Below are 13,087 nucleotides of genomic sequence, written 5' to 3' on the forward strand. Positions count from 1 at the left end.
CACAGTGGCGCAGCTGGTAGCACCAGAGACCCAGGTTCAATCCCAATCTCGGGTGCTGTCTGTGTGGAGTTTGCACGTTCTCCCTGCGACTCTGGGTGCTTCGGTTTTTCCCCACATCCCAAAGACTTGCAGGTTTGTGAGTTAATCGACATCTGCAAATTCCCCCTGAGGGGGTGACTCAGAAAATGGGATAACATAGAAGCAGTGTGGACTCGGTGGGCCGAAGTGCCTGTTTCCATGTTGTATCTCTAAATTAAACTTTGACAGGTGGCCGCTTGCTAAGGAGAGGCAACGGAATGGAACTGGAGAAGATGAGAGATCTGGAGCAATAAAACTTTGAAATGCAAAGATAAAACATTTGAACACAGGAACTATTTTAGTTCAGTGACCAGAGGGAATATGTTAGAATGGGAAGTGGTGCAGAATAAGTTACATGGACAGGAAAGGCTTGAAGGGATATGGGCCAAACGTGGGCAGGTGGGACTAGTGTAGCTGGGACATGTTGGGCTGTGTGGTCAAGTTGGGCGGAAAGGCCTGTTTGCACGCTGTATAACTGTAATAAGTTCTGACCACCATGTTTCGGGGGTGCTGGTGTTTAGGAAGATGAGAGGCCAGTGTGGTACCCTGAAGAGCCTCACTGAATCAGAGATAGACGCACAACTGAGACCCGAGCTACAGATGGGCTGAAACAAGAGACATTGGTGCAATATAGACAATTGAATGCATACCTTCAGTCTGCGTGTTTGCAGCACTTGTCTGGGTTTTCGAGGTGCTAAGTACTGGTGGTAAAGAGGATGCTTTGGGAGGAAACAGCTGCTGAATTCTCTGCCAAGCCAGTACCTGAATCAATTTTTCATCCAGCTTACTGAGTTCAATCTCTGCAAAAGGACAAAACAGTATTGTAGTTTCTTCGAAAGGTCTCAAATAATTTCTATTTAAAATTCCTATTAACACGAATAGATTAATGTGAGATGTTAGGTAGACAGAAATGCTGGAAAGACTCAGCGGGTGAGGCAGCAACTATGGATGCTCCATCACCCACTGAGTCTCTCCAGCATTTTTGTCTACCTTCGATTTTCCCTTATCTGCAGTTCCTTCTTAAACAATGTGAGATGTTAAGTGCTTCTCACTCCACGAGTGATACCTGGCCTGTGGAGTATTTCCAGCAATATTGTTTTATTCCAACTTTCTGGAATTTAAACTAATGTCACGACAGATGTCATTACTAAATAATATAACTGCGAGTCAACACTTTTGTAAACATTAATTTTTTTTAAAGTTTATTTTAGAGATACAACACGGAAACAGTGTGCCGTGCCGACCAGCGATCCCCGCACACTAACACTATCCGACACATGAGGTGGGACGACAGATGGCGCAATGGGCTAAGTGTTCGGCTGGCGACCGGAAGGTAGCCGGTTCGAATCCCGCTTGGAGTGCATACTGTCGTTGTGTCCTTGGGGCAAGACACTTCACCCACCTTTGCCTATGTACATAGAAACATAGAAATTAGGTGCAGGAGTAGGCCATTCGGCCCTTCGAGCCTGCACCGCCATTCAATATTATCATGGCTGATCATCCAACTCAGTATCCCGTACCTGCCTTCTCTCCATACCCCCTGATCCCCTTAGCCACAAGGGCCACATCTAACTCCCTCTTAAATATAGCCAATGAACTGGCCTCAACTACCCTCTGTGGCAGAGAGTTCCAGAGATTCACCCACTCTCTGCGTGAAAAAAGTTCTTCTCATCTCGGTTTTAAAGGATTTCCCCTTTATCCTTAAGCTGTGACCCCTTGTCCTGGACTTCCCTAACATCGGGAACAATCTTCCTGCATCTAGCCTGTCCAACCCCTTAAGAATTTTGTAAGTTTCTATAAGATCCCCTCGCAATCTTCTAAATTCTAGAGAGTATAAATCAAGTCTATCCAGTCTTTCTTCATAAGACAGTCCTGACATCCCAGGAATGTAATGTAGTGTAATGTAATGTAATTATGTGAAGGACTTTGGGGTCAATGCAAGTTGACTAAAAATGTGCTATATAAATAAGATTATTATTATTATTATGAGGGACAATTTACAACTTTACCAAGCCAATTAGCCTACAAACATGTACGTCTTTGGAGAGTGGGAGGAAACTGGAGCACCCGGAGAAAAAGCCCACGTGGTCACAGGGAGAATGTACAAACTCCGTACAGACAGCACCCGTGGTCAGGATATAACCTGGATTTCTGGTGCTGTAAGGCAGCAACTCCACCGCTGTGCCATAGCACTGCCCATTTATGATTGTACTTTCTCCATCCCATGCAACTTAGCTGACAACTATTAACTTTGAATGTGATAAATAAATAAAATTGATACTTTGCTACACAAAGTTCTTCTCCCTACTACCACTAAACTTACATTGATTACAACATGAAATTTAGCTTTGGCACTTACTACTGGGCATTAATTTTTGTGGATTCTTTCCACAATTTCTCTTTGTTATCACCAAGAGATAAATGTAATAGTACAATTGCCCACAAGTAGAAATTGAGATTGAGTGGATTTTTAAAAATCTTATAGCAAATAATGATGAGCAGAACCAGAACAAAACCCAAGTTTGTATATAATTGGCAGTCATGTCTCGTTGGGCAATATTGATAAAGTGTCCATTCATTCCCAGCAGATAATTTGTATATGAAACAATTTATATAGAGATTGAGACCTGGCATCTGCAGCAAGTCAATTGAGGTGGTACGGCAAAATCGGAACGGCCTGTTCCTTTGCTGTACTGTTCTATGTTCTTACATTTAGGACCAAGTGGTAGAAATGGTGTGCATGCAAAACTCAAATCCTTTCATCTACCAAATGGCAAGTCAACCGGAGAGAATAAGTTCAGCGAGAGAAATTTTCAAAAACATTTACCTCCACTTCCTTCCATAGCTGCCTGCAGAGAGTTGGCAAGGTCAAACATAACTGAAGTATTTAATGGAGAAGTTAAGGGAACGGCTTTGTTTCCCACTGACACACCTGTTGACAGCACAGTTGGACTCACTTTACCTTTTATGAAAAGAAAGATATATATTCGTTATTACCAGTTTTGGAACAGAATCTGTTCAAGTTCTATGAGAATCAACGCAATCCGACCGACCAATAAAGTAGCACTGTGCATTATTACTGTTGAACAAAAATGGTACAAGATTCTCAAACGCAACAGTCACAGGTAAAAATGATTCAAAGCCCAACCATCAAATGCTAACTTTCCAAACACAGCTTCCAAGTGCATTCTCAACATTTACAATTTTTACTTCTACAGTTGAAAGATATTTGCTTCTATTAAAGAGAAATACCTTGATCCTTGGACCATCCTTGATCGGACTTTATCTTGCACTAAACGTTATTCCCTTTATCATGTGTCTGTCCAATGTGGGTGGCTCAATTGTAATCATGTATTGTCTTTCCGCTGACTGGTAAGCACGCAACAAAAGCTTTCACTGTACCTCGGTACACGAGACAATAAACTCAACTAAATGTACAAATAGTCCACATTTTAATTTATCTATTTTCAAAGCTACGAGATCAATGAAGAACTTTCAATCACCGATCAGTATGCAGCATGAGATTCTGAACAACTCGTGTTTGTTCTATAATATACCCAATATCTAACCAGAGCTGTGAGAAAAGATTTAATCTTGATTCTATCACACTTCATACTAGGATTTAACTCAATGGAACATTGGTCTATTTAGATATTTTCACCCAAATTTGACATATTGCATTAAAGGATTGTGATGTAGTATACTGTTTGCATATTACTTGCTCCAGACTGAAACTACTTGTTCCAAAAGCCTCTCACACCAATCATGTGGAAAACAATCTTTCCAATTTGAAACTAGCACATCAATTAACCCAAATTCTGCGAGTAAACAAACTGGCAGCATCACCACCCATCTACCAATTAGAGTCATGCAGTGGTAGCAGGCCCATCGGCCCAACTTGCCCACACCGACCAACATGCCCCATCTACACTAGTCCACCTGCCTGCGTTTGACCCATATCCCTCTGAACCTTGATTCACCTTCACACCTTCACGTGGTCCACCCTGTTTTGACTAATGCAATCAACCCGACGTGCATAAACAAGATCAAAATGAACAAGTTGACCTGCAACTTTAGGCTGTGCACGATATATGCAATAAGATGTTTCAGTCTGTAGAAGACCCCCGACCCGAAATGTCGTCTGTCCATTGCCTTCACAAATGCTGCCTGACTCACCGAGTTCCTCCAGCACTTCGTGCTTTGCTCAGGATTCCAGCAAGGGAGGACAGCATGATGGTTCAGCACTTAATGAAACTGTCTCACAGCTCCACGAACACAGGCTTCAGAAATTCATAAGAGCAGAAATAGGCCATTCGGCCCATCAAATCTACTCTGCCATTCGATCATGACTGATCTATCTTTCCCTCTCAACCCCATTCTCCTGCCTTCTCCCCATAATCCCCGACACCCTTACTAATCAAGAACCTGTCAATCTCCGCCATAAAAATATTCAGGGATGGCCTCCACAGCCATTGGTGGCATTGGATTCCACCCTCTGATTAAAGAAATTCCTCATTTCTTTTTTAAAGGTACGTCCTTTTATTTTGAGGCTGTGCCCTCTGGTCCTAGACAAAGGGAAATTTGTGAGCATAAAGGAGAATACATTATAGGTACAGGCAAATGGGGGACATGGGATCACACAAAGAACTGCAGATGCTGGAATCTTGAGCACAACAGTGCTGGAGTGACTCCGTCGAGCTGGCAGCATCTGTGGAGGGTATGGGCAGATGATGTTTCGGGGCAGGACCGTTAAGACTGATAGCAGCGGGTGAAAATATTGGAAAAGAGAAGTAGGGACAGGACAAAGCTTGGCAAACCCAAGTAGATAAAAATGAGGTGGGATTTAATTACCAGATAGGGTAGAATAAGTGACAAAGGATAGAGGTGGAAAGGAAACAAAGAGGGTATTAGATAAGGAGAGGAGTGAAACGCAGGGCCAGAGGAAGGGAAGGTGCAAGAGGACAGGGGAAAGAGGGGTAGGGTATGGAATCACTTTGTTAGAAGCAGGCATGGACTCAATGGCCTTCTGTGACACAAATAATTAGGCAGATATAGTCAGTCATACAGCATGGAAATAGTCCCTCAAATTGCCCACACCGCCCAACATATCCATCTACACCAGTCCCACCTGCTTGTGCTTGGCCCATTTCCCTCTAACCCTACTCTATCCAAGTACCTGTCTAAATGTTTCTTACACGTTGCGATAGTACCTGCCTCAATTACCTCCTCTGGCAGCTCGTTCCATACAACCACCACCCTTTGCGCGAAGAAGTTAGCCCTCAGGTTCCTATTAAACCTTTTTCTCCCCCCCCCCCATCATCTTAAACCTATGACCTCTGGCTCTCGATCAAGAGACTCTGTGCGTCTACCCGATCTATTCCGCCCATGTACAGCTCCACAAGATCAGTATATTGAAGGAAATACTGGTTATCATTGAAGATTTTCAGTGTTTTAGCAACTTAAGTCTTCCGATCTCTTGATGGAAACTGTCCAAAACATCCCAAAATTAACTGAACACCACTTTAAATAATCATTTTACTGTGGATGAAAGGAAACAATAACTGGATTTAAAAATAACCAAGCTATCCACCTGTGGCTGCTGGTGAAATTAGGTTCCTTGAAGGTCCCAACAGTGTTGATACACTATCTGCCACTGCTCTTGGAGGTGTAATAGCCCTGGCTATCGCAGAGGATGTCGTGACGACTTTTGCCATGAACGTGGTAGGCCGCCCAGCTATCTGCACTGAAGCGATGCTTTTGAGCTGCGAGCTGCTGGTGATCTCAGAACTGGCACACAAAGTAGATAAAGAAGCGGGAACACTCGTCACACTGATAGGAATTCGTTGCAAGCACGAAACGGGTCCTCCTGCATTCTCCGCCTTGACAACCGTTCCCACAAAATGGTTTTGGAGGTTGCCGGCTGCTGGTGGGGTGGTTGGCCGCAGCTGAGAATGCAGCCATGCCTGCCCAGAGACTTGGCTTGGCAGCTGCGGCGTCAATTGGCCCTTTGGTCTCTGCGTGTCTGACAGCTGCCGGGACGGTTCAGATGAAAGCGCACACGGGAAAGGCCGGTTTACTTTCACCTCTGTTGACAAAGGTCCGTTGGAAGTCCCGCTGCCGCTCGACGACTTGCACGAGGTCTCGGCGTGTAAAATACGGGCATTTTCTTCCTGTGTGACTGCAGCGCCAGGCTGCTGTGATGCGGAGGAACCTGAAGAATTCTGGCTGTTGGTCCCTGAGGTGCGCGTAACATTGCATGAAGTCAGTGATGGGGACGATGGTTTCTTTCCAGCTGCCTGATGCACGCTGCTTAAAGAGCTGTCCGCTGAACACTGCGCTGAGACACATGGCTTAATATCCGCTTTGTCAACGCGTTCAGAGTCCCAATATAATGGCATCTGCTTAGCAGATAAATGTTTGAATATGCTGCACTGGAGTGCAACAACACTACGAAGCCACTAGGAGAAAGGGGAGAGAAAAAGTATTATTAAAAGGATAAATAAACTCAAAACTACAGTTAACGTCACCTATTCCTTTTCGTGTTGAGACGGATCGAGTCAGTCTGAAGAAGGGTCTCGACTCGAAAATTCCTTTTTTCCAGAGATGCTGCCTGACCCGCTGAGTTACTCCAGCTTTTTCTGTCCACAGAACTTGACCAAGCTGAGCAGCACAATAAATATCCATTCAAATATCGGTCAAATCAAGTGAAAATTCCACCGAAAAGAAAATCTAATCATCAAATGATAATAGACTAATCCAAAAATAAACTGACACAGTATGAATCCCTTCTCTACAAATATCGAGGCAAGAAGGTAGTTTCTATTACAACCTTGCATCACCCACTAAAGACACAATTTTGATCTCATTGCCAATTTATTAGCATGAAGAATATGATTTTCTTGCTAAAACAAAATCCAGCACAAACAAAGAGGGACCCAGCAGGGGGGGGGGGGGGGGGGGGGGGGGGGGGGCTGAGAACAAAGGGGGACTGAGGGGGAGGGAGGTGGAGGAGAAGGAAGAGGAACTATATTGAATACTTTCCACGTTGATAAGTGATAGGAGCAGATTCTGGCCATTGGGTCCGTCATCTACTCTGCCATTCAACCATGGCAAATTTATCTTCCCCTCTCAACCCCATTGTCCTGCCTTCTCCCCATAACCCCTGATGCCTGTACCAATCATGAAATCTATCTATCTCTGCCTTAAAAATATCCATTTGGCCTCCACAGCTTTCTGCGCCAATAAATCCCACAGATTCACCACCCTTTTGTCGGCGTCCATTGTGTGGTGACTGTTGCATACTTGTACTGTACGCAAACAAAGAATCTCACCATACCAAGTACACGTGACAATAAAGTATCATTCGATCAAGATCCATATCATGCTTTAATACTACACACCTGGAGTATTGTGTGCAGTTTTGGTCCCCTAATTTGAGGAAGGACATTCTTGCCATTGACGGAGTGCATCGTAGGTTTACAAGGTTAATTCCGGGATGGCGGGACTGTCATATGCTGAGAGAATGGAGCGGTTGGGCTTGTACACTCGAGTTTAGAAAAATGAGAGGGGATCTTATTGAAACATATAAGGTTAGTAAGGGTTTGGACACGCTAGAGGCAGGAAACATGTTCCTGATATTGGGGGAGTCCAGAACAAGGGGCCACAGTTTAAGAATATGGGGTAAGCCATTTAGAACGGAGACGAGGAAACACTTTTTCTAAAAGAAAGTTGTGAGTCTGTGGAATTCTCTGCCTCACAAGAGGCCGGCTTTTAAAGATAGTGGAGTCAGGGGATATGGGGAGAAGGCAGGAACGGGGTACTGATTGGAGATGATCAGCCATGATTACATTGAATGGCCGTGCTGGCTCAAAGGGCCGAATGGCCTACTCCTGCCACCCTTATTACCTCCTGTTGTTCCTCTTCAGCAGCAAAGTGCTCATGGTTGGAAAGGTGCTTTTGTGACTCAGTGGGAGTCTCACTACATATCAGCTCTCCATCACGGATTCCTGCCGGAGGAAGGAGAGGCGGTGGATACTGGTACTGGGCCTTAATTGCTTCAGGAACCTGGAGGAAAAGTGAATACAATCGGTCATCTGCTGAAATGAATTGAAAGATGAGCAACCTTAGAACTATAAAACACAGACTTATAGCATCATCTGTTGAATGAGCAAGTTTTGTTTTAAGTTAGCCAAGAGCACATTGACATTGGGAACTACAGGCAAACCATCCCAGTATTGCTAAAATAATAATTTCACATTTGTACCCAAACTAGTCAGGCAATTCCCGGGTCAAATATCATCCCAAGATATTTATATTTATGCAATTATTGGAAATATACTCAATTTACACCAGAACACCTCGACATCTATGATCATATGAATAATATATTCACTAATCTTCAATCTAAAAATACACTGACACGGCATGAACCCCTTCTCTACAAATGAGGAGGCAACAAGACAACCTTGCATTATCCGCCAAATACACAATTTAGAATTTACTGCTATTTAAAAAAAAAAAATCAGGCAATTTAAGATTTGGTCTAGTGAATCTCCAACTGGAAGTTACTACCAGAAATGCGTTGTTTAAATATATATATTATATACATAATATATACATGGAAGGTTTCACATTTTCTGGGGATGATCTGTGGATTAACATCTCAAATATAACGATATATTAAAATGGATAAGTGCTCTTCAGATTGAATTAAATCTTATTGATGAAAATATTATATAATTTTGTTCCATCTTTAAGCAACACAAATTCAATGATTAGTATCTGTCATTAAGACCAACTGGCAAAAAGGTTAGATTATCGTTAATACTCAAATTTCATTCAAATCTTTAAAGGCTTTATGTAAAATCAATAAATCCCACCCAGTAGGTTAATTTGAAATAATTGGTGCTAAAATTTTACAGATGAATTTTAACAGAAATATACTACATCTCAGAGAAACCTCCTCACTCCTTTCTCGTTCCTCTGGTAAAAGCACTCACTTAGTTAGGCAACCTGGCTTGGGATAGCTACCCTTGCTAAGAATCACTGATAGACCAAATCACTCTTCTCGCAATTAATGTGTACATCCTTGCTCCTGCGCCTGCCATCCTAATCTAACTGAGCTACTTATTATTTGAGGGGGGAGTAAGAGAAGGGGACTTACACAGGACATTGTGTCCTTGATCACTTACCCAAAATTCTTAGCAGGTAAAATGTCATGGCAACCTAGGTAGCCTAAATAAATGATCATAGAGTGCTTAGATCAGAGGAACAATAATTAAACATTCACAGTAACTGAATGGAGAAAATATTAACTGCAACAAAAGGAATTCCATTCAGGCATTTAGTTCCTCTGCAAATGTTAGGATCCTTAAAATGATAAAACTAACACTGAATTATCCAGTATTTGCAATAATATCAACAGGTGCATCTCAGTGCATTCAACTGCCAAATCTATCTAATCTATCCTTCTTGAAACCAATGTATGTGACTTCTGTCAACAAAATGGCCGATCCTACATTCCAGATGCTAAAATATTGATTTTAAAAAGGTTCTAACATTCAGCAAGCACGGAAAAGGTGTCAACTGAAAATAGCGCAAAAGATTCTTAAATTGAATCTGAGAATGATAACAATGAATGCTATAGAAAATATAATCCTGACGTGTTTTCATGTTGCATTGGAAATTTGTTTGTTCCAACTATACTTAAATATCAGTCAATCACACTGTGCAGTGTGGGATACTCCGAATACTCCCAAGAATACTCCGAATATTGTACTTCCAACAGGGAAACTTGTATGAGGAACTTAATTTTTTTTTCTTTGGAACAAAGCAATCCAAACAGAAATAAAGCCAAGCTTAAAGGAATGCTTTCAAGTGACACTGAGGATATAATGTGTTATTGATTAGATCCCAGACTGTTCTAGATAGTGAAGCCCAATGTGTAACAGAGCCATGGTCCCAGACTAAATTGCTGGTCAATATAAAGTCTGCGCTTATATGTCTGCATTTTTTAATTACATCATATCAATTATTTTCACTGTACAGAGCTCACGGCATAAATAATCCCCTGCATTCATTCCACATCAAGGGAATATTAAACTTTTTTTCCCACAAATTTGGAAGATATCTTAGTTAATCAGTTTTCAGATTGGTCCCAATCATGCCAAAATGAATTCATGATTCTAACATCTACATGGAACAAGGCAATTCAACCTAGATGGGTTCAATACAAATTATTTAATTTTATAATATTACTGGATGGTATTATTCCATTAAAGTTCTATCAGAATATCACATACCTTCATGTTTTTCCTTTTCACTGGCTTTGCAAGTCTGCGATTGGGTGGATGCTTTCTGTGGATCTTGTTTAGAAAGTCAATCTTAATTGCATGCTGTGATATTCGGTCTTGAAACTTGTCAAATATTCTGCACCTATTGCTCAACGTCATATTCTTTTGATTAAGCTGTAGGAGTAAGAAATGAAAATGGAAGCATGCTCCAACGGGTCTAACATCTGTGCTGTTCATTGATGCGCTCGTCACCTACAAATAAACTCTGAAACGTGGACACAAACCGACAAGAGAATGTCATCAAGAACAATGCTTTCTCTAGGCAAGGAAATCTAAAACACTCTGGATATAGTAGGTAGAACAGTGTCACTTTATTTTCCATTATTCAATTTTACACTGACTTTCCTCACACCTAAAATGCCAGGGAAGTGAGATGATGAACTGAAACAATCACTGGATAAGAATTAAATCAGTTACTATAAAACCTATCACAATCCACTGGATAGAACATAGAAGCCTGCAGCACAGGAACTGGCCCTTCTTCCCACAAGATTTATACTGAAAATGATGCCAAACTAAACTAATTTCATCTTTATTTCATCATTTTTTACACAGCGAGTGGTGAATCTGTGGAATTCTCTGCCACAGAAGGTAGTTGAGGCCAGTTCATTGGCAATATTTAAGAGAGAGTTAGATGTGGCCCTTGTGGCTAGAGGGATCAGGGGGTATGGAGAGAAGGCAGGGTTGGGATACTGAGTTGGATGATCAGCCATGATCATATTGAATGGCGGTGCGGGCTCGAAGGGCCGAATGGCCTCTACTCCTGCACTTATCTTCTACATGAGGGGGGATCTTATAGAAACTTACAAAATTCTTAAGGGGTTGGACAGGCTAGATGCAGGAAGATTATTCCCGATGTTGGGAAAGTCCAGAACAAGGGGACACAGTTTAAGGATAAAGGAGAAATCTTTTAGGAACGAGATGAGGAAAACTTTTTTCACACAGAGAGTGGTGAATCTCTGGAATTCTCTCCCGCAGAAGGTAGTTGAGGCCAGTTTGAGGCTATATTTAAGAGGGAGTTAGATGTGGCCCTTGTGGCTAAAGGGATCAGGGGGTATGGAGAGAAGGCCAGTACAGGATACTGAGTTGGATGATCAGCCATGATCATATTGCATGGCGGTACAGGCTCGAAGGGCCGAATGGCCTACTCCTGCACCTATTTTCTATGCTTCATGCACATGATCCATGCCCCTCCATTTCCTGATATTGCGTACAAATCCGTATGCCAATCTAAATGCCACGGAATGCCACAATCTTTATCTGCCTCTGCTACCAATGCGTTCCCGGCACTCACCACTCGGTGTAAAATATAGTTGTCCCGCAATTCTAGAACTATTCAGGCTTCAGACAGATGGATTAGCACAATGCACAGCATCTCCTATTGGGAATTTATTTTCCAATATTTAACATCGCTGGAGGCAATAAGCAAGACAAAGCTAAGTGAAGGCTGAACAAAAAGATTTAAGAACATTATCGAACACTACTGCCATGAACTGAATGTTAGAGAGGAATTATGGCCAAAAATCTAGCAAACTGGTTTGGAAGAAAAATTAGTTCAGAAATATTCAGTTGTACCAGGTTTGATCAAACGCAAGCATGTACATGAGGCATCTTGGTATGCCTGGGCAAGTTGGGCCAAAGACCCTGTTTCCGTTCTGTATGACTCCATGACTAACTCTTCAACCTCCAAACCTTTCTGTGAAGCTGATCCTGCCTCAAATAATTTATTAGAAACGTTTCCATGCAGAGTTTGAGGCAGTGTAAATTTAAAGTAATGAAGATTAAGAATTTCTGCACTAAACACCATTTTGGGAAATATAATGGAACTGCTTGTCTTAAAAATTGTTATTGTTCCTTCTCCTCAAACTTTGCCCCAAATATTGTGCGTAATCTATCCCAGACAACATCAGCAAACTTGAGCTGTGTATACATAAACTGATCAGCAATCTAACAATACAAGAGTAAGTAATATTGTATTTGATAAAACATTGAAATATGAAGTTAACACGGAGGTAGTCCCAGTGCATGCAGTTTAGTTCAGTTCAGTTATACAGACCCTTCGGCTCACCGGGTTCACGCCGACCAGCGATCCCAATACACTGGCACTATCCTACACACACTAGGGACAATTCACAATTATACCAAGCTAATTAACCTACAAACTGTACATGTTTGTAAAACTCATGGTTGTCATGGGGAAATCGTACAAACTCTGTACAAACAAGCACCCTTAGTCAGGATCGATCCCGGGTGTCTGGCGCTGTAAGGCAGCAACTCTACCACTGCGGCACCGTGCTGCCCTTGTTGTCAGAAGTGCACAATGACTTACCACCACATGTTCAATATGATTAGGGCACATCCATCTTCCCATTGGCATTGCAGTAAGAGGTGGGTCCAGGCAGTCCATGTGAAACAATAAAGGGCAGTAATCACACTGGACAAGGGGCGCCACTCTGCAACTCCTGCAACACAAGCATCACACTGTCATTGTCATTTACAAGTTGTGAATTGAAGCAAAAATAAGGAAGAAATGAAAGGGTAGAGATTTGCCTCCCCTTGCATTTACCATGAGAGAGTGGTGGCCAAGGTTCAAGCTTACAGATGAAAGTTGGAGAAAAAGCTATATTGTTAGAATCTTTTGCCTACAGGTTTTTCCA

The 13,087-nt window shown here is 42.2% G+C and overlaps 1 protein-coding gene across 1 annotated transcript in view; it reads right to left on the reverse strand.

Annotated features, from left to right (window-relative positions):
• Positions 1–13,087, reverse strand: part of phf12b (PHD finger protein 12b) — a 78,761-nt gene that overhangs the window by 12,711 nt on the left and 52,963 nt on the right. The window contains exons 6-11 of the mRNA XM_055658140.1: positions 12,760–12,892; positions 10,380–10,544; positions 7,984–8,142; positions 5,669–6,536; positions 2,906–3,040; positions 729–878 (exon numbers count right to left, since the gene is read on the reverse strand). Coding sequence (XP_055514115.1) covers positions 729–878; positions 2,906–3,040; positions 5,669–6,536; positions 7,984–8,142; positions 10,380–10,544; positions 12,760–12,892 — 1,610 coding nt within the window. The remainder of the gene's footprint in view (positions 1–728; positions 879–2,905; positions 3,041–5,668; positions 6,537–7,983; positions 8,143–10,379; positions 10,545–12,759; positions 12,893–13,087) is intronic.

This window comes from Leucoraja erinacea, chromosome 28 (assembly GCF_028641065.1).
Source record: "Leucoraja erinacea ecotype New England chromosome 28, Leri_hhj_1, whole genome shotgun sequence".
Classification (NCBI taxonomy): domain Eukaryota; kingdom Metazoa; phylum Chordata; class Chondrichthyes; order Rajiformes; family Rajidae; genus Leucoraja; species Leucoraja erinaceus.